Source organism: Gymnoscopelus braueri (genome assembly GCF_963280865.1).
Source record: "Gymnoscopelus braueri genome assembly, chromosome: 23".
Taxonomy (NCBI): Eukaryota; Metazoa; Chordata; class Actinopteri; order Myctophiformes; family Myctophidae; genus Gymnoscopelus; species Gymnoscopelus braueri.
In genome coordinates this window covers 24,438,614-24,466,113 of record NC_137625.1, presented here as the reverse complement: position 1 = coordinate 24,466,113, position 27,500 = coordinate 24,438,614, and the positions used below count along the sequence as shown (strand labels likewise).

Sequence of the window (27,500 nt, the reverse complement as noted above, 5' to 3'; positions counted from 1 at the left end):
GTAGCGGCTTCAGTGGCCCTCACAGTGCAATTATGTCCCATTGTGAGTAAAGCTGTACTCTGTTCCCCACATTTGCTGCCACAAAAGGTTACAAAAGCAGAGCTATCATTTCTATTAGCGTTTGGCGAGGCAGATGTATTCATATGGCACGCCAATAAAACCCATACTTTGGAAATGGAACGCCAGCTGAAAAAAGTGGAACTGATTTTCTGCTCGTGAGGAGAAACTGGGCCAACCCACAAAATGTCACATATACACCAACACGAGTGCACACGCACACACGCACGCACACTGCTGTTCTCGCTCAGTGTTCCTGTGGTGAGGACAGGCAGAAACCCTGTCTGACACTTTAATAAACCACCATTACTGCACTGCACTGCGTGCACACACTGCGCACACACACACACACACACACACACACACACACACACACACACACACACACACACACACACACACACACACACACACACACACACACACACACACACACACACACACACACACACACACGCCCTCTCAGAGACACGGAGGAAAGAGCGCTGTGGACTCAAAATGAAGGAGTACAGTCGTCGACCACGGTGGAAGCCTGAGGAAATCTATTTATTGGCTGCTGTGGTGACAGTGTATTCATTGTGTGTCTGTGTGTGTGTGTGTGTGCGCGCACATGGGTGAGCAAATTAAGAAAGTACATCAAAAAGAGCAATGTTTAGGGGTTTGTTTTCTCTATGAGAGCACATCTGTAAGCTCTTGTTCATCATTTCCCCTGTAAATCATTTCATTGTGCGTTGAGGGTATCGGTGTCTGAATGTGTGTACTGTACTGTGTGTGTGTATGTGTGTATGTGTGTGTACTCATTTGCATAAGGTTTGTGTAGCATGTCCTCACGCTCCCTTAAACACGAATATTATTGGGATATTTTGTCCACGTGTCCAACACACACACACACACACACACACACACACACACACACACACACACGCACACGCACACGCACACGCACACGCACACGCACACACACACACACACACACACGCATGTCGTCACTCGCTGCACTCAGCGACCCAGGCCTGCATCCAATATTTCCCCACTATGAATCATGTGGATTAAGCCACGCTTTACGCCACATTTCTGAGCCCCTCCTCCACTCCCCCTCTCTCTCTCTCTCTCTCATTCTCTCCCTCTTCGTCATCCCTTGCTTTTTTTCTCCACCGCACTCACATTGTTTACACTTCACATGCCGCTGTTTGTTTTCTCATCCATCCATCCATCATCCACACCTCAACCTTTCAATAACCGTCTCTCCCTCTCTAACACCCCCCCCCCCCACAAACACACACACAACATTCTCCATCTCTTCTTTCTCTTTCTCTCTCTCTCTCTCTCTCTCTTTGCTTTGCTTAATTCCTTGTGCGTGCCGTCAGTGTTGGGGAGGAAATGGCTTTGCACGTTGCAGCCAGCCTGTGTTTCCAAAGAGCTGCGTTCCGTTCCATAACATCACAGTTCGACTCAGTTACACACAGGTGAATGAGGGGGGGGGGGGGGGGGGGGGGATCTGTGAGATGCTCTGCCAGTGGATTTCCATTGCCGGCTGTCCCACCGACAACAGGGGGAGGGGGCACGTTTCAAACATGCTTCCCTGATTGAGGCAGTCAGCCGATATAGTGGCAGCTAATTTCCACCATACCGTAATTATGCATATAAAATTCCAGGTGCATGTGTGCGTGTGTGTGTGTGTGTATGTGTGTGTGTGTGTGTGTGTGTGTGTGCGCGCACACACACACATTTGGGGAGGGGGGGATATGGGGTCGGGCGGAGCGGGTGATACCATTAGGGGATATTAGGGGGGGGTGGTGATGTTGATTTTCATTAGGTTTTATGGGCTAGAAAAACATTGTCATGCATACCAATTAGTAATTGGAACAGATGGCTGAATATGGTTGCAAGTTTCATTGCACACGCGCGCACGCACACACACACACACACACACACACACACACAGAGGTGTGTGCTGTTGAACTGTGTGTGCTGAAGGGAACTGGAGACTAACAATGAGCACTCAGACAACAGTATCAGGCTAGTCAATAAAGGTGAGAGACTTGATCTTGACAGCCGTTTGAGGAGGGAGCCTGTTTCTATTCCCTCTCTACTCTCCAATCGCCCATCCCTCCAATCCCAGGTCAGGACCTACAGAGAAAACAAACCTGGAGCAGTCTGCTCAACACTCTCTGAGGAGAGGGGCCATATGTTGATGAGAGGAGGGATGGGGGGGGGGTCATGAGAGAGAAAGAAACCAAGAGAGATATTATAGTTGATTATGCTTGTGTGTACAAGAGGCTGCTAAGAGGATAGCGTCTCTATGACAGTGGTTCTCAAAACTTTTTCATGTCAAGGACTCCCAAAATGATGTTTTTTTTGTATAATGATGGTATAAAATATGGTTACAGTGGTTAAAATGATTGTGACGCCATATTAACTAGTTTTGCTGGGGACCCCCTGGTCCCCCCCCCAAGGACCCCTGCACCAATGCTATGAGACCGTGGACACAAGCGTTCATGAGTGGAGATACCCATTCACTCGCTTTTGCATGCAATTGTTGCGTTGCTCTCTCTCCATCCAGTCTCCCAAGACTTCCAGTGCTCACAGAGACATAGGAGGCGGACTAGTTGATAACAGACGCGGCGTATATAGCCGTGCATGCGTGTACAGTATAAGTGGGGAGGGTACAGGTGCGTCTCGACCCTTTATGCTAGCGAAGTGCTTTAGCCGCGGCGTTAGCCACGGCTCAGTGAGCCTGAATGGGGGATGCGCTAACAGGCTAGCGCCGCGGTCCCTTAGCCCATTGATCTGTGGCGCTCGCTAATAACAGACAGCAGAGCTTCTCTGGCTCTCTGGGGCCATTAGGATGCATGAGTGAGAACCATGCAAAGTGGAACAATACACAGAGGTGTGCACAAGGGTAAATACACTTGTGTCTATATTGAGAGGCGGATATATATATAATTCCATTTTCCCAGCCATACAATTACAGCACTGTGTACATCCAGAGTTAATTTAACTCTAACGGATCCATTAAAAAAAATGAAATAAAAAAATAAACACTTTTACTGTGTGTGTGTGTGTGTGTGTGTGTGTGTGTGTGTGTGTGTGTGTGTGTGTGTGTGTGTGTGTGTGTGTGTGTGTGTGTGTGTGTGTGTGTGTGTGTGTGTGTGTGTGTGCATGCGTGTGTGTGAATGTATGGGCGCCTGCAGCTGTGTGTGTGACCGTGAATGTTGCACTACAGGGATTAAGCACAGTGATACAGAATGACTGTGGTTGCTATTTTTAGGGTCATGTTGTTACGTTTCACCAGCCATTATTCAGACCTGTGGGACAAGCGAGGATTTTTGCAGATCAGCTGCCAGTGCCGACATTAAAGAAAACACACACACACACACACACACACACACCTTGTGTGTGCACTCACATGCATGCACAATGGCACATGCCTGCATTTTCATTCCCATTCAAGCCCATGTCCTATCTGCTGAGCGGTAAGAGGAGAGAAATGGAGGTCTCTCTCTGCTTCTCTCCCTGTCACTCTAAATGTTTAATGAACCATCCATCGCCATCTCTATCTCTCTCTCCCTCTCCTTAAGTCCTTTTTTCTCTCTATCTCTCTCTCTCTCTCAACGTACAGACGCCACAGACTTCTATCTTGTGAGGATGACTGTGGAATGCCGAGGAGATGGAGGGCAGACTCGTCTACATCGCCTCACCTCCCTTCGTTTTCCTCCACCTGCCTGGACGTGACACCGCAATTGGAACCAATCCCTAGTTCTCTCGGTCTGGCGGGTGAAAGCATGTGCTATTTCTTTGGGGGGGAGGGTAATTCGAGAAGGCGTGGGGGTGGTGGGGAACGGGTTGTGGTTTCGGGGAGGATGCGGGACTTTGTACAGATCCCTGGGGGACCCCGGTCAGTTAAGTATAGGGTTTTAAGTGGTTAACCACTTTCAAACTGGTGTGCCTATGTGTGGCATAACATTATGAGAATGAACAAAAATAGCGGAAAATAACAGATCGGCAAGCTCACTCGTCATAAGTACAGTATGTAGGGCTTGTACAGTAAAGTGCACTGAGTTGACCAGGGTCTCTCTAGGGCTCTATACTACTGTAGGTTCACTAGTATTTCCCTCCACACCAAATCTCTTCAACAACGTGCTCGAGCTACAAGCTCAAGACGTGTCACATCGCTGTAGATCAGCTATTTCTTATTGAACGTTCGCCTCAGAACGGGGACGCTAAGGTTTGTGTGGTTATAAGTGGACAAGCGTGTTAACCCATTAAGACCTGGAACGCATCTGTGTCACTTTAGATGTCTTTGTGCCGCGCTATGAGCTTGTATATCTGCTATTTTTGAAAAATCTTGAACATTTCTTTTTGTGATTTTTTTCAAAAAAACGGATTTAGAAAACATTTTTATGAATCGCCTCAGGTCTTAATGGGTTAAGTCTCTGTCAGTGTGCATGAATATTACTGATGAATATAAAACTGTTAACACCAAGATTGACCTACAGTATAGGATGAAAAAATATAAAATCGGTCCGAGGCTAAGAGAAAAGAGATCATGAAATCTGCCCCAAACACAGTTCCAGAATATAAACGTCCACGTAATGGACGAGGGGATATTGTGCACTCAATGGAGCCGTGTTGAGGCTATATAGCCATCGTACCTCTCTCTCTCTTTCCCTTTGTTCCCTCTCTCTCCACACTTAATGTGACTTACAATCTCTCCCCTTCAGCGCCGGCATGTGGGATGTGAGGGACATCAAGTCACTTAGCGCGATGCCAAAGCCCCCCCGGTCAAATTACTGAACACTTCCCATCTGCTTGTCTATACAGCCTGTGAGAGAGTAAAGCCGATATACTGCCACCGTGTTACCGACGTTTACCGCTTGCGAACGAATTTTTTTTTTGAAAAACTTTAATTGGATGTTGTTGTTTGACATTCTGCAAAGTATCTTTGAAAACACTGAGAACTTCAGTTCACTGTGAAAATAGACATGTAATCCACGTGCCAACAATGTTTTGTGCACACAAGTGCGTATTTCTATAAGTTTAAGTTGGGTTTGTGTCAGTGCATGCACGTCAGTGATGGTATAGTTCTGCACCCAGCCCCAGGACTGCAAACTCTCCCGTCTCCCCTGCCTCCTCCAGAAACACACTTAATTTCTGTCAACTTTCCAAACTCATTACTTCAGTAGGGCAAATCAAACAGGCTGCATTAAACAGCACTCCAATGTGAAGAGAGTGGATTCATTGGTGCTTGAGAAAGTGTGCGTGCATGCGTGCGTGCGTGCGTGCGTGCGTGTGTGTGTGTGTGTGTGTGTGTGTGTGTGTGTGTGTTAATTAGCAGGATCCTGCTCTAATTAATGGCCTATGAATAGCCATGCTGGGCAAGCCGTCAAGGTTAGACACCTGTGCGGGTAAATTGATGGAGAGTGAACTTCTTCTCAGGGTCTATTGAATTACACGCACTTAATGTAAGTACAATATTGGCAGTCTGGTCCCACCACATCTGTGCAGCTGAGAGAGGGGAGGGGCTACTGGGGATTGGGATTTGTGTGCATCTGTGCGCGCGCGCGTGTGCGTGTGCATATGTGCGTGGTATGTGTGTGTTTGAACGCAGTCGGAGGAAACGGAACAAGCTGGAGTGCGCGCGGGGAGTCCGACGGCGGTGATGTCAGTGCAATTAGAGAACACATGCACCATCACTGGGGAACTAATGACCTCAGCGTTGGGTGGGGGTGGGGGGGGGGGGGCGGCATGCTGGAGACTCAATTACTCGTCATGCAGGCACCTGGCAGGTATAGGCTTGAGTTGCGGGTGTCAGCGCAGGTGGGCGGGTGGAAGACGGTGTGGAGAGAATTAGCGGTGGAAAGTAACTAAGTACATTTACTTAAGTACTGTTCTTAATTAAAATTTTGAGGTAATTGTGCTTTACTTGAGTATATCCAATTTCCAATACTTTTACTTCTACTCCACTACATCTCCGAAGCAAATATTGTACTTTTACTCCACTACAATTATTTGAAAACTTTAGTTACTAGTTACTTCTCAGGTATAAATTATGATATTACGAAACACACATTAACCACTTTAGCCCTATTTTATACCTAGGCTATTTGAAAATAGCCGATCTACAAGCTCACAACGCGTCGCGATGCGACGCGTTGTGAGCTTGTAGATCTGCTATTTTCAAATATTTTAGCACTTTTACTTTTGGTACTTTAAGTATACTTTGATGCCAATACTTTTGTACTTTTACTCAAGTAACATTTTGAACACAGGCCTTTTTACTTGTAACAGAGAAATAGACAATCTACCAGCTCACAGCACATCGCGATGCGCGTCTCCAGCTTGAGAGTACGGACGCATCTCTGCAATTCCTGCCCTTCTTTCTTTTTGTGTGTGTGTGTGCGTGTGTGTGCGTGTGCGTGTGCGCCTGCCGACAAATCAATGTGCTGGATCCATGCTGGTTTGTTAAGAGTAATAGGCATGGATCTGAACAGGAGGAGGGGAGGGGTGGAGCACACGGCCATTATTTCTCCTCTACGGCTACAGTAACAGGGTATTTCCTGTCTCCCAACACTTTGTGCTGCCGTCACAGAGCTGTGTATGAAGGAAGAAAAATTACCCCATTATGTCATCTCAGTAATGATTCCCATTGAGGATGCCGAGGCTACAATGGCGGTACGGTGAATTACACTAAACACCATTATGCCTGACAGCTACTTTGGCTGTATGTGTTTGAGGTGGCGTGTGTGTGTGTGTGTGTGTGTGTGTGTGTGTGTGTGTGTGTGTGTGTGTGTGTGTGTGTGTGTGAGCACATGCTCACACGCACAGGCACATGCTTGTGCGTGTAGGTCTAAGCATAGCTCACACAGTGAAATTAAACTGGGGCTGAGGTGAGAAACAGAGCAATGCTCGAGCACAGCAGACAGAATGAGAGAGGGAGAGAGAGAGAGAGAGAGGGAGAGAGAGAGGAAGAGAGGGTGAGAAAATAACAGGGTGGAGGAAAAGAGGGTCACACTGCGGTGGAAGAGTTAAACCTCTGGGGACAGGACGGCTCCTATCGGCGGGACATTAAAGTAAAAGGAAGAATGGATGACAGAGACAGAAAAGAATGGGTACGGCAGAGAACAACTGCATGTGAAGGAGAAGAAAGAGGCTGATTGAGACGGAGAGAGAGAGAGAGAGAGAGAGAGAGAGAGAGAGAGAGAGAGAGAGAGAGAGAGAGAGAGAGAGGGAATGAAGCAGCAGAACAAGCTGACAGGAAGATTGAGAGACGGAGAGATTGATGGCGTGTAATGACGAAACGGATGGAGGGAGAGACATGAGCGAGATGTGCACGTCAGAGGCCATTACTCATCTCTGTCTCACGCGCAGTGTGGAGCGCATGCCACCCTGGGAGACCCGGGAGCACCGCGGGCATGGCATTCGCCTGCATCCCCCCCCTCCCACCCCACCTTCTCTTTCCCTCTTTCTTTTCTCTCTCCATCCATCCGTGGGCTCTTCATCTGTCCCCACACTTGAGCTTCCATCTTATAGCCTGTTCCCTCTCTCCCTGCTCTCTCTCACCTATGTGTCTTCTTCCATCTCTCTCTCTCTCTGTTTCTCCGTCCACAGTATTCCCCTGTTTCATGGTTCTTTCTGTCTGAAGTTAGATCTGTGTGTGTGTGTGTGTGTGTGTGTGTGTGTGTGTGTGTGTGTGTGTGTGTGTGTGTGTGTGTGTGTGTGTGTATGCGTGTGTGTGCGCTCGTACACTCGCACGCGTGTATGTAATTCCAATTTTTGGCCTGTCACACGGAGCTGTGTTTTCCATAATGAGCACCCAGGGGACTTTTTTTTCACTTCACTTGCGATGGGCCTGTACGATGGGTCTGCAGCAAAGACTTCTGGGATAGCTCCGACGCTCCCCGGAGGCCCTGCTTTCTCAAACAAGACAGACTAAACGCCCGTTTCCATAACGACCACGCATGCAAACGAACCTCTCGGCGTCCCACGGGCCTTTCTTTTCCAACGCAGGAAATGGGACACACAGACCTTAAGAGGCCCTTATCGCCATGTGTCCAGCCCAATGGAGGCACTAAGCATTCACATGGGACACATAATGGTATGGTAATGAAACGCAGTGCGCCGATGAGCATAGCTGTAAGGTGTGTTGCTTGACAGCGTTGTCGTGGAGTACGATGGGATTGGTCGCTTAAGCAGCCTGCTATAGACTTTGCATGAAAAAAATATAACATCTGCTTAACATCCTGCACACTAAACCCCCGTTTGAATAGAACGAGTCTAGTGGCGAGGCCTGGTCCCTTCACTCCCTTTCCCTGTGGAGGCTTCAAAACACGTCCCGCGCAGAGAGGAAAGACAGAAAAGAGAGGGAAAGAAAGAGACAGACAGAGAGACAGACTTAAGGAAAGAAGGGAGGCTTGCAGCGAGAGAGAGAGAGTTACAGAGAGAGAGACACGGGGGAGAGCTCAGGGTGCTGGCTAGTGCTGCATGCTAATCCTCTACAGATGAAGACGCTTAGGTAAGCGCAGGCTGACAGCCATGCAGTGGGGATGGCGGCGGAGGCTAATGCTAACTGCAATGTCACTGCTTTCTCCCCGCCTCACACACCCATAAGACACACATAGACACTGAAAGCCTGTTTGCCATGCACTTACAGTACCGTCGGTATTTGCTGTGGTTGGTGAAGCTAGCTAACGAGATGTATTTGGGCTGAGCCAACAAGACTACATTTTTGTGAGCTTTGTGTGTGGTTTGAGAGCGAGAGAGATGAGTGCATGTACTTAACATTCAAATAACTAAGCTGGTAAGGTTAAACAATGGGCCTAAAACCCATCCTAAAAAACGTACTGACAGGAAGATGGCGCAGAGGAGAAAACAGTGAAAATCAGCTGAGACAGTGAGGGCCACTGTGGGGGCCATGGCCGTCGTAGCCATGTGTGAAATTCCCGCTCTAGTGACGACTCCGCAAAAAAACTGTTAAAATGATGGAGGCGCGCCGTCAGAAGTGGACTTGAGGCATGCGAGTCGCTGACGTGCCGATAGGGACAGAATCGTAAATCGTCATGTCCCCCATCAGCAGGTATACCCCCCCAAAACGTCAAATTGTGCCGTATGGTCAAACCGTATGGTCGCTGTTTTTCCTTTTCAGTTGGCTCTGGGTTCCCAGATTGCATGGACAACAACGCTTCATTAAAACCTTCAGTGTTTGCTCTGTCCAGCACCAGTTTACTTCAACCGTTAGCATCCGTGTCTATGTGTGTGTGTTTATCTTTGCGTGAGTTCACCAGCGAGCCTGAACAACAACGCTGTAACGAGAGAGCCGAGCCAAGAGAGGGTTTGTGGGATCAGAGTGCAACCTCTTCAAAGTTGTGAGGCGCTGCGTTCAAACAGAACGGCAGAGGAAAGTAAAGTCAACTAAAGACACACATTCATGGACCAACACACAGAGAGAGACTGATGCATGCTGTTCTAATTGCTGTTTACCAGCATAGCTCAGAGGGAGCTGTGGCCTGCTCATTAAAACAAAGACCTCTGGAACTCTGCAAGTTTGGAGATTTCACACACACACACACACACACACACACACACACACACACACACACACACACACACACACACACACACACACACACACACACACACACACACACACACACACACACACACACACAAGCTAGATGATAGGATACTATGGGCCTTATTTTGAGCACGCAACTTGCGCCGTGGGTGTGTCCTAGTGTTGATTTGACAAAAAAGGTTCGTCGACTACCTTTTTTCACTGACGAAAACGAAATAAAAACGAAGCTACGATGACTAAAACTAAGACAAAATATATTGACAATTTCGTCAACAAATAAAAACTAGACTAGAATGTGAGGGACTAGTGGAGAAGAGATCCAGTAGAACTAAAAGACAAGTCATTTTATGTTTGGCTGCGCTCGGGTGTTGCGCTCTGAAAATAGCAGATCTACGTTGTGAGCTTGTAGATCTTCTATTTTCAGCATGCAACCAAGTGTAAAATCAGGCATTACGACGCCATCAAGGTCCGCCAAAATATATTTTAGTCGACTAAATCAACTGTAGATTTAGTCGACTATAATCTTATGATATTTAGTCGATTAAAACTAGACTAACAGTAAAACATTTAGGATGACTAAAATATGACTAAAACTAAATGGAATTTTGTTCCAAAGACTATGACTAAGACTAAATCAAAATGTGCTGTAAAAATCAACACTGGTGCTGTGTCCCAGCGCTATTTTGACTACGCTAAAATGTCTGTTGCGCCCCTGAATTTGTCCAACGCACCTGCAAGCACAAACTCAGCGAGCAGCGGCTGTGGTATCTAGACAATCTAGAGCGCAAAGTGGAAGATGAGGCCCCACAATATGTGTACACAGCAAAGCCAGGAGTGTTATTTTAACTTGAAAGGGTTTAAATTAAGACTCTGGATTTGACTATGTATGGGTATAGATGTGTGAGTGTATATATACAGTATGTGTGTGTGTGTGTGTGTGTGTGTGTGTGTGTGTGTGTGTGTGTGTGTGTGTGTGTGTGTGTGTGTGTGTGTGTGTGTGTGTGTGTGTGTCTGTGTTGTGTTTAGCTGCTCACTGAGCGCAGCGAGGAGTGATTTGTGAGTGGTTTGGCCCAGACAGAGTTTAAACACGTGTGACTAGGTAAACACAACCAGCGATCCATCTATGCGTACGTGTGTGTGTGTGTGTGTGTGTGAGAACAACTACGTCTGGCTGTAGTGTGCCTCTGGGTTGGAGAAGAAACCACACTCCTCAAAGGGATCAGAGCAGAGGTTTTTATCCCTGCCAGACGCACACACAATCGTACACACACACACACACACACACACACACACACACACACACACACACACACACACACACACACACACACACCAGCCTCTACAGTTGTTTGAAAGCGCCCCAGAGAACCAGAGGCCATAATGACTGCCAGTCAAAGAGGAGCGGTTGCACAGAGCCTGCCTGCCAATCTCGGCCCAACCACAGTAGCCGCAGTGCCCGTCGGCCGTGGCCGTGCCCACTCACTGTCAGTCACAGTTCACCGCCACCCACCGCCCACCGCCTGACAACCTGCAAAAAAAACCTCCTTACACCACCCAGTCGGCAATCAGCGCTCCTAATTACACCGCCCGCTGCCAACTGCACTCAACGAACGCTATGCCTCTCTCAAACCGACCAAAACCACAGCTCGGCACACAAACACAGAAACAACAACCACGTCCACGAGCGCAGTGAACGACCGTATACCCGAGAAAAAAAGGGGGGGGACTTAGCTTTTTTTTTTGTGTGTGTGTGGGTTTGTGTCCCCCCCCCCCTGGCAAGTCACATCCCATTAACCCATTAAGACCTGAGGCCGTTTCAAAACATTTTCTAAATCCTAACAGTTTTTCGGAAAAAAATGTAAAAAAATAATTTTCACGATTTTTCAAAAATAGCAGATCTACAAGCTCGTAGCGCGGCACTCGGTGCCGCGCTATGAGCTTGTATATCTGCTATTTTTGAATAGCCTAAAGAAATCTAAAAGTGACACAGATGCGTTCCAGGTATTAATGGGTTAAGGAGGTGTCACCCCTAATATTTAGGTCGTTAATTTGCGGGTGCCTCCCGAAGCCACTCTGATCCAAAGTGAATGTGACAACTTTAATGACTAAACCAAACAGAGGACAAACAAAACCTAAAGACCCTCTGCCGCTAAAGCATGGCAGGGGCCCTCCGGTCGGTCCGCCGGGAGGGAGACAGCTTTGAAGTGGAGCGAAAACAAAGCGGAGGAAGCTTTTCATGTGGCCGGAGGCATCAGTGCTCACACAAGGCTGAGGTGAACCAGAGAGGCCTAGAGTCATTAAGGACCCGGGATTGATTGATGTGACCCAATAGATGCGTTTGTGTGGCTGTTAAATGAGAAGGGGGGGGGTCATGAAGAATGCTGTTGTTGGGGAGGGTTGTTGCAGGGGTTTTTGGGGGGGGGCGGGGGGGCAGGATTGACACACACACAGTGGTGGAAAAAGTACTCAAATTATTTACTTAAGTAAAAGTACCAATACTGCAATATAAAAATACTCTGTTACAATTAAAAGTCCAGAATTAAAAGTTTACTTGAGTAAAAGTACAAAAGTATTGGCATCAAAATGTACTTAAAGTACCAAAAGTAAAAGTACTAAATATTTGAAAATAGCAGATCTACAAGCTCACAACGCGTCGCTATGCGACGTGTTGTGAGCTTGTAGATCGGCTATTTTCAAATAGCCTAGGTATAAAATAGGGCTAAAGTGGTTAATGTATGTTTCGTTATATCATAATTTATATTTGAAAAGTAACTAGTAACTAAAGTTTTCAAATAATTGTAGTGGAGCAAAAGTACAATATTTGCCTCTGAGATGTAGTGGAATAGAAGTAAAAGTATTGAAAATTGGAAATACTCAAGTAAAGTACAAATACCTCAAAATTGTACTTAAGTACAGTACTTAAGTAAATGTACTTAGTTACTTTCCACCACTGCACACACACACACACACACACACACACACACACACACACACACACACACTCTAAGTGTTTATCGTGTCTAAATTGTGCTTTAATGTCAAGTGTAGTTGTCCCATGTACCTGAAGATAAATCCCCCTACTGTCGTCGTCAATAGGGGATTGCCGACGCCCCCCGCGCGCGCTTATTTATCTTATGAAAACATGTACACCGTAGCTCCCTTAAGTGCAGTTTATTGGAGCATCCACAAGTGATGTGTCCAGCCTAATGCTCTTCTTCAGACAAGAATAGTATTAGCTTTTGTCACAATTGCACTTAACCCTTTCAGACCGGGAAAGAATCGGTGTCTTTTTTAGGTTTCTTTGGGCTATTAAAAAAAATAATATATATATATATATATATATATATATATATATATATATATATATATATATATATATATATATATAGCAGATCTACAAGCTCATAGCGCGGCACTCGGTGCCGCGCTATGAGCTTGTAGATCTGCTATTTTTGAAAAAGCGTGAAAATTTGAGCAAATCTCTGAATATATATATTTTTCAAAGCAAACATTTGTAACTCAAATCTTTGTTTCTGGGGGGATTCTACAAATGTCTTCTAAATCCTAGTTTTTTTTTTAAATAACTAATGCTATAATATAATCAGTGGTTCTCAAACTATTTCATGTCAAGGACCCCCACAATTATATGAATTTTGGCCGCGGACCCCCCATCTCAAAATATTTTGTTCCAGAGACCCCCCCCCAGAAGTTGTAACAGAGTTAAAAATGTTCGCTAAGGAAAAATAGATTTGCACACATTTTCACGATTTTTCAAAAAATAGCAGATCTACAAGCTCATAGCGCGGCACTTGGTGCCGCGCTATGAGCTTGTAGATCTGCTATTTTTGAATAGCCCAAAGCAATCTAAAAATGACAGACAGAAGCGTTCCCGGTCTTAATGGGTTAAGGAGCTAACAGTGTGTGGACCTCCTTTTATGCTGTCATTGCTGTCCTGTCCTCTATTGGTCCATGCAGCACCTGCTTTGAACAGCATTTGGATGTTGCGTGACTGCCATGAATTGTTTCTTATTTATCTTACATTCCCACAAGGGACGCAAGCACAAATATATATAATATATATGACTAGACACTCCAGGAGAAGAGTGGAAAAGAGACACTGATTTGCTTTGGTTTTACAACGTGACACACTGTATATACGCAACGCCACATTCCTCTCGAGCAGGCATGTCCTCACCTCCCGCCCCCCCTCCCCCGCCCCCCCCCCCCCCCCCAATCCATCTCTCTCTCTCTCCCTCCCTCCTCCTGCCATCCATCCTTTCCCCCCTTTCACCTCGTAAACCAAGTTATTCTTGAGAGCCTGGGCTGCCGTCGGGGCTGCCTGCCTCTCTAACCCGTTAAGACCGGGAACGCGTCTGTGTGTCATTTTTAGATTCCTTTAGCTATTCAAAAATAGCAGATGTACAAGCTCATAGCGCGGCACCGAGTGCCGCGCTACGAGCTTGTAGATCTGCTATTTTTGAAAAATAATCGTGAACATTTGTGCAAATCTTTGAATATATGTGATATTAAGCGAACATTTCTAACTCAAATCTTATTGCTTCTGGGGATTCTACAAATGTCTTCTAAATCATTTTTTTGAAAAAAAATATGTTGCTATAATCAGTGGTTCTCAAACTTTTTCATGTGAAGGACCCCTAAAAATTAGATGAATTTTGGCCGCGGACCCCCATCTCAAAATGTTTTGTTCCAGGGACCCCCTAGAAGTTGTAAGAGAGTTAAAAATGTTGGAAAAATTGATATTCTAAGATTTGCACACATTTTCACGATTTTTCAAAAAAAAAAAAGCAGATATACAAGCTCATGAGCTGGTAGATCTGCTATTTTTGAATAGCTCAAATAAATCTTAAAAATGACACAGATGTGTTCTCTCGGGTCTGAAAGGGCTAAGTGACAAGAGAAGGAAAAGACTGGCAACCCTCCCCTCTCGTCTGAGCGGTCGCTGTGGCCCAGCTAAAAGCATGTCATTTTCTCTCACTAATGTCAAGTGGGAACAGATCAGAGTGGAGGCAGGTGGGAGTTAATAGCGCTGCGTTCCTGCCTCTCTCTCCTCTCTGTCGAAAAGAGAAGCACAATGTGCTCCTCGTCTAGTCGCCCAGGAGCCCTCGAGCCCCCCCCCACCACCCACCACCCACCACCCCCTTTTGCCTTGACCTTCACCATCTGAATAGCCAGGTAATCGCTTGGGTTTAGTCGTTCTCTTTCCTTACACAACCCCATCATCACACCCCATCATCTCGTCTTGGTGGAAATGGTTCACGGCTTGTTCTATATAGACCCAATACATATATCTCTTGTTTGTCTCGACCCTTCCATTCGGTCTGATCCATATAGCACTGTCCTTCCTGAACTGTTCTCATTATAAGAGCGATATACAGGTCCAGTAGGTGTTTTTTTTACGGTTGTATAGGAACCGGTACCAGATTGGCACTGGGATTCGGTACCCGAACTGTATACCTATTTATCTATAGGTTTGCTCTATTTAACACTTGAACCCGAGCGTCCCTATTCTCGGGCAAACGTTTGGTGAAAACACAATACGAAAACGCAATACGACAATGCAATGCAACGCGTTGTGAGGTTGTAGGTTGGCTATTTAAGAGATTTGGCTTAGAGGGAATAAAGGAGCATAGATAAACCTAGCATAGACCCCAGGGGAACGCCGGTCAACAATTTATGTAGGGTTTAAAAAGAAAAATGAGCTGATGATATAAAGTCAGAACTCAGCCAATCTCCTCACAGAGACTCTTCAATGTAAAGTTCTCAGTTCAAGATTCAAGATTGCTTTATTTGTCATTTGTCTTCCATCTGCAAGCAGTGTTAGAAAAACAAACGAAATGATGTTTCTCCTAGTAAAAGACAGCAGAATTCATAAAAGAATAAAAACAAACATACCCTATCGACCTGAATAAAAAGTCCTAAAAACTAAGAATTCATATTATAAAAAATAAGCATACCCAGATAAAAACAATGTATTTAAAACTGAATGAATCTCATCCATAGTTCATCTCATCTATTTTGATGCATAAGAATGCATACGTTCATTTAAAGAGTGTTATTGCTGTCAGCTCAGCTTAAGAACAGGTGAAGCAAACATATGCATTAGATGGAGTGAAATAAAACAAAAATATCTACCCTGGACAGGAGTGAAATATTTATAAAATGTCCAAACAACAGAACCACCCAGAGAGGCCAAAACAAAAAAACAGGAGTCAAGCCCGAGAGGTCTGGTTCAAACCGCTTCAAACCGCGGCTCCCTGAACACCGACTGTATCGCTAAAACGAAGCCAGCTTTTTTTTCCAGCCGTGCAACAACTGGCTATACCTCTAGAAAAGAGCTCAGGCTGTTTTTTCATCCATAACCAACAGAGCCGTCAGCGTCGGTCTCTCTCTGTATTCTGTTCATGTCCCCCCCCCCCCTCCTCTCCACTGCAGAGGCTAGAAGGTCCGCACACTGTGGCTCCACTCATTACCTTACTGCCTGGATGCCAGAGAGACCCCCGTTCACCCCTCTCTCTCTCTCTATCTCGCTCTCTTAAAGAGGTGGTGCCATGTTTTTGCACTTTTTCTGTTTTTCATGTGTCTATGAGGTTGATAGAACTTCATTAAGCCCCCCGGTGGTGTTTTTATGGGGTTTTATGTCTTCTCTGACTATTTGGAGTTTTTTCCTGGAGGCTGAAACCTTGAGGGTCAAATGTGCCAATAGAGAAACAGCGCTTTAGTGACATCACAAAGCCCACACCCTCCCCCTCATTATCATAACACAACAGGTGTGGGCATGAGGAGGAGGAGGGACTAGGACAGGTGGGTGGTGCTAAGGTGGTGGAGGAGGTGCTAAGGTGAGAACCAGGTATACTTAATGCACTGGTGGGTGTGTCTACATAAAAACAACATTTTAACACTTACTGTACACTTTTTTTTTGTTGAAAAAAATCCTTACATAATAATAATACCTTATGATCAGGTTTTAGGGTTGAAACATATCATGGCACTCCATCTTTAACCAACCAACCATACACATACACGCGCACACGTGTGTCTAGTGTCGAATCATCTCTTCTTACACCCCTTTCCCTGGTGTACGGTACCTGGTGGAGTGCGCGTGACACGTGATTCTTATTATTGCTGTAGCTTGCGGCCCTCCAAAGCCCCGCCGACCTCACCTCAATTCACCTCGCCTCCATGGCTGTCAAACATTTTACCCCCCGTGACTCCCATAGCCCGGCACAGTTTGCACCGGTCAAGCCAAGGGAAAACGGCAACAACACCTATAAGCCACGATTCATATACTGGCCCTTTGACCCCCATTGGCTGATTATTAACATTATTGGAAAGGCAGCCTATTTGCGAAACAGTAAGCGTTATTTCACACGACACACACACACACACACACAAGACCCCCGCAGTCACCTCGCCACCCCTCGAGGTGTTTGCAACCGCATGCTGAGGCACTGCTGCCAAACCCTAGCTCAGTGGTTCTCAACCAGTGGTCCGGGGACCACCAGTGGTCCTTGGGGGGGGGGGGGGGGTACCAGGGGGTCCCCAGCAAAATGAGTTAACATAGCGGCACCGAGTGCCGCGCAATGAGCTTGTAGATCTGCTATTTTTGAAAAATCTTGGAGAATGTGTGCAAACCTTTGAATATATATATTTTTTATGTGAACATATTTAACTCAAATCTGTGCTTCTGGGGGTCCCTGGAACAAAATATTTGAGATGGGGGTCCGCAGCCAAATACATATCATTTTTGGGGTGCTTGGCATGAAAAAGTTTTGAGAACCACTGCCCGAGCTTACCCCGCTTCACTTTAGCCTGACACAGACTACCTACTCCCTTCTCACACACACACACACACACACACACTTCATCCTCTCCACCTTTCTAGAAGTATTAGGGCCCGGGGAGAGGAGTTGTGCCGGAGTTAAATACACATAACCTTACTGCTCACTCTCACACAGGGAGGAGGCAAGGCTCACACACACATGTGCAGACAGAAACACATGATAACATGGAGCGCGCGCACACACACACACACACACACACACACACACACACACACACACACACACACACACCCCCACACACACACACACACACACACACACACACACACACACACACACACGTCAAAGAGTACAAGAATAGAGGCAGGCCACAATGGACCACATTGATTTTACAATATAAACTAATGAAGCAGAGCAAACCCAATACATGGAACACACACAGACAAATGAACACTCAAATAATGTGTGCGCACACACACACACACACACACACACACACACACACACACACACACACACACACACACACACACACACACACACACACACACACACACACACACAACACGTGTTAACACACAGACCAACATTCTCCTTTGTTCATTTTCAATAGCGTTACTGTAATTGCTGATGTGAAGATAAGTGTTTGTGCATTATTGAACCACAAAGCCATTATAGTCCTACTGCACTGTAGGTATTCCCTTACTCTACCTCCCTTAAGACACCCCCCCTCCCTCCCTCCACACACACACACACACACACACACACACACACACACACACACACACACACACACACACACACACACACAAGCTATGTGTGCCTGAGTGTGTTCCCCTGTGGCACTGGTCCATTGTCTCCGCCTCCTTTCTCTATTTCCTTGGTGACAGCTGTCATCCTGTCAGGCCTATGGCAGCCATGACAGGTCTGGCAGCCCACTCTGCACTCCTGACACACACACGCATTCATGCACCCACACACCCACACCCACACACACACACACACACACACACACACACACACACTCGAGAGAAAGTGCCCGAGGCATCTCTGGCACGTTGCACTACACTCACCATCCCACCCCAATACAGTATTGGCGCGCACACACACACATACACACGCGCACGCACGAACGCACGCACACACACACACACGCACACATCTGGAATACTGATGGTCTCCCACGCTGCATCTATAGCCCTGCTCACCCACAGCTCTAATTCAATGGCAGTCATTGTAGAGGTTTCCCACATCGTAGCGCTGCAGTGGAGAACTTTCTGAATAATTCCTCTGGGATGTGTGAGTGGAGTGGAGTTAGCAGTGCAGGCAGAGCGCATGCTAACTAGGATGCAAAATGCTAGTAGTTCTGTTCTGTATCTCTGGACCAGAACAAAACAAACACGCCACAAATACAATTAGCAGATGCTCTCATGCAGTGGTGTAAAGTAACTAAGTACATTTACTCAAGTACTGTACTTAAGTACAATTTTGAGGTATTTTTACTTTACTGGAGTATTTCCAATTTTCAATACTTTTACTTCTACTCCACTACATATCAGAGGCAAATATTGTACTTTTACTCCACTACAATTATTTGAAAACTTACTCGTTACTTTGCAGATATAAATTATTACATTATAAAACATATATCAGACGACTTTAGTCCTATTTCATACCTAGGCTATTTTCAAACATTTTAGTACTTTTACTTTTGGTACTTTAAGTACATTTTGATACCAATACTTTTGTACTTTTACTCAAGTAAATTTTGAATTCCGGACTTTTACTTGTAACAGAGTACTTCTACATTGCAGTGTTGATACTTTTACTTAAGTAAAACATTTGAGTACTTGTTCCACCACTGCTCTCATGCCTCATCCAAGGCGACTTACAAGTGCAAGATCAGAGTAGACCCCGCCCCCCTTCCCAAAAAAAACAGGTCTAGGGAGTATATTACTATTTTCCTCTTTTCCTCCCAAGTCATTATGTCATTATGCAAAAATCCCCATATTCCCCACACATGTGTAGTCCCTGTAACTGCTTATCCCTAGAGTTGGTCATGTGGTGGAGGATGCAGACCAGTGTTTTTTCAACCTTTTCTGAATCAGGGCCCACTTGAAAATATTGAAAGCATTCGTACCCTCATAGTTACACAGATAATTGTGAAGCCGGAGGCACCTGCAGAGGATTTAACCCATTAAGACCTGAAGTCGATTCTATATCAGTGGTTCTCAAACTTTTTCCTAATTGCCAAGGACCCCCAAAATTATATGTATTTGGCCGCGGACCCCCCACCTCAAAATATTTTGTTCCAGGGACCCAATTTTAGTTAAAATGTTTGTTTTAAAAGAATATATATTCAAAGATTTGCACATTTTCACGATTTTTCAAAAATAGCAGATCTACAAGCTCATAGCGCGGCAGCCAACGTGTAAAATAACTTAGCTCAAATCAAAAAGTGACACAGATGCGTTCCAGGTCTTAATGGGTTAAATATTTCACTCAGATCTACGTAGCCAACAGCCCATTCACAAAACTGTAATCTATTTAGACAGGAAGAAAAGAAAGAAAAAAACAAACCAAACCGAGAGAGACTATAATGAAAGTAGTAAATACAATGAGTTTGCTCTTGAAAAGAAGGCATTGGGAGCGGTGTTTATTTAATTTGAATTAACACTCGGGAATTTGCAGTGTAGTTCTATATGTGAGTCACAAACAATGCTTAGCAAGGGCTGTATGGCTTTGGAAACAAACGCATGTGCACACGCACACACACACACACACACTCAACTAAACACACAGACACACAACCGGGGACTGTTTATGCACCCAGTTGGCAAATGTAATTGCTTGAACTTTAGAGAAGCAACTGCAGCTCTCGAGACACCCCCATGGGAGACATCAGACCAATGTTTTTTTTTATGGTCTACACATTCAAACACACACAAGAAGTGCACAAGTACGGCCCGGGCACGTGGTGGGTTGTTAGTAGCATTCCACGAAGGATATAAGAAAATAAAGGGAAGATAAAGAAGAGCAATAAGCACGCTCTTCTAATCTTTCTTTCTTTCCTGCAGCTGTGGTCTTCTCTCTCCCAGTAGTTAAGGACCTCCGTCACCCACTGACCCTATTCATCACTGCCCTGGATTCAACACACACTCATCTAGTAAAATCCAGTCGGAAAATCGGGTAACACACTCCACCATGGGGTAATCCACTCTCTCTCTCTCCGTGTGTGTGTGTGTGTGTGTGTGTGTGTGTGTGTGTGTGTGTGTGTGTGTGTGTGTGTGTGTGTGTGTGTGTGTATAAGTGCACGCACGTTTGTGCAGGGAATAACGTGTGTGATCGGCTTGACAGCGGGAATTCGACAGTGTTCCCATGATTACGTGTGTGTGTGTGTGTGTGTGTGTGTGTGTGTGTGTGTGTGTGTGTGTGTGTGTGTGTGTGTGTGCGCCTCAGGCCGCCTTCCTCAGCAGTGCACTGCATCTGTATTGAGCTGTACCACTACCAGGAAACAGGCCTGTAGCTCAGCCATGTAGGCCAGAGAGAGTCGATAAGGACATGAGAATGAGGTTAGCCATCCAAATCACCATCACAATGTGCCCAGAGGGCCACACAGACCCAAACACAACACAACACACCAGACCACCTATGGCCATCACTTAAAAAGCTTTGGGAGTCATACTGTATTTACATTTAGCTAAATCCCCCGGAATGTGATTTTGGCGTAATCTAGAAGTAATGATGATTCTACAATGGACATCTAGAACATCAGAGAGCATGGTCCTTCAAGACAGCTCTGTAATCCAGTGGTGTAAAGTAACTAAGTACATTTACTCAAGTACTGTACTTAAGTACAGTTTTTGAGGTACTTTTATTTTACTGGAATATTTCCAATTAAGTATACTTTTACTTCTACTCCACTACATCTCTACAGGCAAATATTGTACTTTTTCTCCACTACAATTATTTGTAAACTTTAGTTACTAGTTACTTTGCAGATATAAATGATTACATTATAGAACATACATTATACAACAGGTAGTTCCGACCAAGCAATCTGATTGGTTGAAATAGCTTTCTAGCCGTGCTTCAAACCAGCATCATAGCACGGGCCTAATAGACCATATTCACACGGCGGCCATATTGGAATTTAACATTGAAAGTGCCGCCACCCGGGGTGGCTACTTTCATTGACTTCATAGAAACATGGCCGCCGTGTGAATATGGTCTATCACATTAATAAATCACTCCGCACTACAGTCCGCACCTGATTAGACCATATATGGCACAGCTGTGCTGTGACGTCACGCTGTCCCACGGTAGGAAAACAAACAGCACGGCGAAAATAGCCGATCTACAAGTTCACAACGCGTCGCCAGATATCGCACGGCGAAAATAGCCGATCTACAAGTTCACAACGCGTCGCCAGATATCGCACGGCGAAAATAGCCGATCTACAAGTTCACAACGCGTCGCCATCGCGACGCGTTGTCAGCTTGTAGATCAGTTATTTTGGCCACGTGACACGGTCGTATGACGGAGCATATAGCCTACTGGAATTAATTCCACTGCGCAAGCATTGATAGCTCAGCTGTGTTGATGAGACGGTGCCTCAGGCTCATAGCGCTGCTACAGGGACTATTTAATGTCTCAGTGAAAAACTCTTCTCTTTACAGGCAAACGGATAATAGCGAAACATTTTTATTATGAATTGCTCCACAATATGAATACATTTGGATGTGTTTTGTTGGTAACTGTTGTATAATCGCAATATTACACTCGAGGGTGTGCTTTACCTTACATTATTGGCACTTCTGTGATGCTCACGGAACTCGGCTTCGCCTCGTTCCTGACCGCATCACAGGCGTGCCAATAATGACGGTAAAGCACACCCTCTCGTGTAATATTGCTTAATTAACCACTTTAGCCCTATTTTATACATAGGCTATTTGAAAATAGCCGATCTACAAGCTCACAACGCGTCGCGATGCGACGCGTTGTGAGCTTGTAGATCGGCTATTTTCAAACATTTTGGTACTTTTACTTTTGGTACTTTAAGTACATTTGGATACCAATACTTTTGTACCTTTACTCAAGTAATTTTTTTATTCCAGACTTTTACTTGTAACAGAGTACTTCTACATCGCAGTATTGATACTTTTACTTAAGTAAAACATTTGAGTACTTTTCCCCACCACTGCTGTAATCCTAGTTCACTCAATGTGGTACACGGAGGTCAAAAATGAATCTCTAAATGCAGTGAGTGCAGCTACTAAATACATATCAGGAGGAGATATCGGGTTTATCATTTTGCATGTATTAGTCATTTCTTCCACAGCAGAGAGCTTCAGATCGCCTTCCGAGTGTTTTTCCCGAAACACGGAGCGTGCTATGAGCCATAAAAGATTCATTACTTTCCACAACCCCTTGGATCCCATTTACTTTAGAAAGTATCTGCCATTGCGCTGACAGAAAGTCTTTGTCAAACCGGAGCTACAGCATAATGTGTGTAAATGAAATGGATGTCCCCGTGTTTATTTGGAGAGATAGCTCTGTTGCTCCTTTTTAGACAGTGCTTTGTGGTGCCGGTGAGTTCCCGAAACAACTTGTGCTTAAACATCACTGTGCATAGCGGGGACAATATGAGGCGTTACATTCACAGAGAGACATCTATCATCTACTCTTACAAATTTGACGATATGAAAGTAGAACAATTTTTTTAAAGGGATTCTAGGTAAATTGAAGCCTAAATTCTAAAAATATTTATATATATATATTTTGCATTTTTCCCCTCTATCAGCCACTATATAATGATGCTGGGGTGTTTTCCTGCATTGAAACACAGTCCTCTTTCTGAAATCCGTATTTTCCCTCCTATTCATGTTTTGACATCCGGGTATCCGGGACGTAAATGAAATGAAGTGCATGTGCGTGTGTGTGCGCGTTCGTGTGCACACCTAACCCTAACCCAGCGAAGGTTGGCCAATCAGGTGGCGAGTTCGAGTGAAACGGGCCGCCATCTTGTCTGTCCGCTGTTTTTGGTTTTGGTTTTTAAACTTTAAAACGCTCTCAAACTTATTTTTTGAGGCACGGAATTTAATTTTAAGATATCGTTTGGATAGAATTTAGTTGTTTATCTTCATATATGCGGTCAATTAATCATGACAGAGCCCATTTAAAAATAAAAATTCAGAGAACCGGCAGGGGAGGGCAGTGACACGTATGTATCCGAATAAAGCAACCTATTTTCTTCATAGCCCCTTCAAAAGTCCTCTTGCGTCATATTGGCTGGTAGTGGGGAAAACCTGCTGATTGGCTGAAGGGGAACGAACTGCTGATATTGGCTGAAGGGGTTGTCAGTCAACGGTACTAACTATTTGACAACAGTTTTTTACTTTTTTTGATCTCTGAAGTTGCCTAGAACCCCTTTAAATAAAAAAAACCTAAACAAACAAAGCCATTATAGAACATTTAAGATACAGTATTACCATACTAAAACTGTGCCTACCAAAATCGTCACTTTTCTGAGGAAACGCGTTTTCAGTGTGTTCTATATACTTCTCTAACTATCGAGTGATTATACAGAGTTAAAGAGAGCCACAGCAATTGCTCAGACCTTTGAACCGCACATCAAATGACACATCTGAATCACACAAATTAAGCTGGATAAAAGGGGATCCTTGCCCCGACCTGTGCTAAGCTCCACAGTGGGAGATGGACCAGGGCGGTGTAAAATAGATAGTAGTGCTGGGGGAAATGAACCAAATAGTGGAGATCTCCATTATATGGTCCCTTTAAGGATATTTCCCCCTGAAGTTAATGTCTTTCCAGCGAGTGCCTTGAGTTTTTCCCCCTGCCGAAGCCATCGGGTGAGTTTGATCAGGAGCGCCTTTGGAACGGGAGGAGAGACTATGTTATTTCCAGTCTTGTATTCCCCTCCCTTCAGGGGCTCGGAGACCACTTTCTCCCCTTCCCTGCCTACAGACAGTGCCTAGGAGGGGAGGCTATTACCGTAGCTGCCTTCGATAGCATGGTTGGATGTAACCATAACACATTATGTATGAGCGCAGACATGAGCATGGGTGTGCTAATGAGTTCAAATGCATTGTGCGGCACATGTTGCAGTCACACACACACACACACACACACACACACACACACATGCAAGCAAGCAAGCAAGCAAGCACAAAGGCATTACAGCATCTCTCCAAGGCCATGTGAGGCTTTAACATGCACCAGATGTTTGCATTTTCTACTGCGGGAATGTTTTCTCCCTCTACACCCCTTCCACCCCCCATCCTCCTTCGTGTTCTCTCTCTCTCTCCCTCCCTCTCTCTCTCCCTCTCTCTCTCTCTCGCTCAGCTTGCGAGGCAAGCTTGAAAAGGCACAGGACAACAGGAATCAATGGCTCATGTTTCAGCTTCTCAGGGACGAATGCAGTGCATTAGGAGAAAGAGAATCACTCAGTATTTCTCTCCACCTTTAACCCATTCAATCCGGCAACGCATACTGTGTCATTTTAGATTTTTTTTTTAGCTATAACCATTATTTTATACTTTGGCCTATTAAAAAATTGCATATATAAAGGTCATAGCGCGGCACCGAGTGCCGCGCTACGAGCTTGTAGATATGCTATTTTATTGGAAAAATCGTGAAAATGTGTGCAAATCTTTGAATACAGGCATACAGTACATGTTTTTTAAAGCGAACATCTTTAATTCAAATCTTTGCTTCTGGGGATTCTACAAATGTCTTCTAAATCCTAACAGGCTTTTTTTTTTTTTAAAGCTTATGTTGCTATATGTGAAGGACCCCCAAAATGTATTTGTCCGTAGATTATGCTTGTACCGTAGCATAATCTACGGTACAAGCTCATGCTATCTGTTGAATAGCCAAGGGAATCTAAAGTTGACACGGATGCGTTCCCGGATTGAACGGCTTAAACGGCTTGCCTGTTCATGACGACAGGCAGACGCTGGTTGAGGAGCGTACGCACGGCCATTTTCACCACGTGAGGCTTCAGCCGGCGTAGACTACTGCTGATGCACTTTAAAACAACTGGCTCTCACTACAAAAGGAAAAAAGGAGACAATAAAACCATCCCATGGCAATTGGCTAAAGACACAGCAGCACCGCCCCCCAAACAAACTCCAAACAGCACACGCTATGAGTATGAAAGAGATGATACCGCTGTATACAGCGGGGTGGTGGGCCCTCGTGAAATAACCGCACATCTGCGCACACAGTGTGTGAACCTCACCTGGCGAACTCATCTTCCAGCATGATGTTGGCCATGCTGCTCCTGAATAGACGAGAGAATAGATGAGAGAAGAAGAAAAAGGGGTAAATAGAAGGAGGAGAGTGTTGGTTCCTGCATGATGCAATCCCTTTACCTGTTTACTCACACCATCATTCAAAAAAACGCATGAAACGAAGTACGCCCCCCCCCCCCCCTCCCCCCCTACAAGACCCAAGGGGAACGCAGGGGTCAATCCAATCGTTAATGTGCTTTTTTAATATAATATCCCCCCCCTCCCCCACGACCACTATTTACCTCAGGCAATAGTAAGGTTCTCATTACATGTTATGCCCCCCCACCTCACGACACACAACCCCCCCACCACACACACACACACACACACACACACACACACACACACACACACACACACACCGGCCTCGTGATATATTATATACCCCCTTAGGCACAGAGAGTGCGTACGTATACATCCATATATACATATGATGCAAGCTCAGCTCCATACTGTACATGCCAATGAACATGCTATTGGCATGCAGGTCACAGGGCTGAGGGTCCCTCTGCACCACGCCTGAGAGCGGTGGCGGAGCGAGAAGAGGGAGAGGGTGGGGAGGGAGGGCGTGGGGAGAGAGGGGAGGGCGTGGGGAGAGAGGGGAGGGCGGGGGGGTGGGGGAGCAGTGTTGATTTTGACAGCAAATTTTGATTCAGTCTTTTGAATCAAATTCCATTTAGTTTTAGTCATATTTTAGTCATCTGAAATGTTTTACTGTTTCGTCTAGTTTTAGTCGACTAATTATCATAAGGTTGTAGTCGACTAAATCTACAGTTGATTTAGTCGACTAAAATGTATTTTTGGCGGTGCCTTGATGGCGTCATAACGGCTGATTTTACACTTGGTTGCATGCTGAAAACAGCGGAGTCTCCTCCAGCAAGGCCAATCGTATCGCAGAAACGGAGATGATGGCAGGATGGAAGAATGGACGGAAGGAATTCCAGGTCGTAAAAAAAGAGAGTACAAAAATGACAAAGTGGAAAACTGCACGGAGTGGATGGAAGGAGAAGGAGTGAGAGACGTACATACAGAGAACAGATGAATGTTTAAAATGATGACCGGTATAGGATGGATGCTGAGTGGGAGCCAGTGGCACGTCTGTAAATGTGTGTGTGTGTGTGTGTGTGCGCGTGTGCATGCATGCTCTCCAGGGTCGTCCAGAGGGGGCAGATTAGATCACCGTTATGAGTGCACACGGCCCCAGGACACACTAGATAAACATAAACAGATAAAAACCACTCATCTAATCCCACTCCTGCGCCTCCTCCATCCTCTCCACATCCCTCTTTCACCTTCCTCCATGCCCCCCCCCACCCCTCCTCCTCCTCTCTCTCTCTGCTACCTGGCCCTGACGCCAAAACTCTTCAGCCCCCCCCCACCCACCCCCTCCTCCCCCCATCCGACACCCCTCCCCTTTCCCCACCCTCTCTAACTACATCTAAGTGTCCCGGGGCAGGGCACTAGATCAACGCTTCTCAATAAACCCGTCAACAACGGCCCCACCACCACACCGCGCCCCCTTTAGCCTTCCCAAACACAATAAACAGGCTCTTAACCCTTTAAGACCTGGAACTGTCATTTTTAGATTTGAGATAAAAAGCATTATTTTACACTTTGGGCTATTCAAAAATAGCAGATATACAAGCTCATATCGCGGCACCGAGTGCCGCGATATGAGCTTGTAGATCTGCTATTTATGAAAAATCGTGAAAATGTGTGCAAATCTTTGAATACATATATTTTTAAAGCGAA

At 45.5% G+C, this 27,500-nt stretch overlaps 1 protein-coding gene across 5 annotated transcripts in view; it reads right to left on the bottom strand.

Annotated features, from left to right (window-relative positions):
- Positions 1–27,500, bottom strand: part of celf2 (cugbp, Elav-like family member 2) — a 205,601-nt gene that overhangs the window by 93,341 nt on the left and 84,760 nt on the right. For all 5 annotated transcript variants that reach the window (XM_080421552.1, XM_080421553.1, XM_080421554.1 and 2 more), the window contains exon 4: positions 25,697–25,738. In XM_080421552.1, the coding sequence (XP_080277678.1) occupies positions 25,697–25,738 (42 nt within the window). The remainder of the gene's footprint in view (positions 1–25,696; positions 25,739–27,500) is intronic.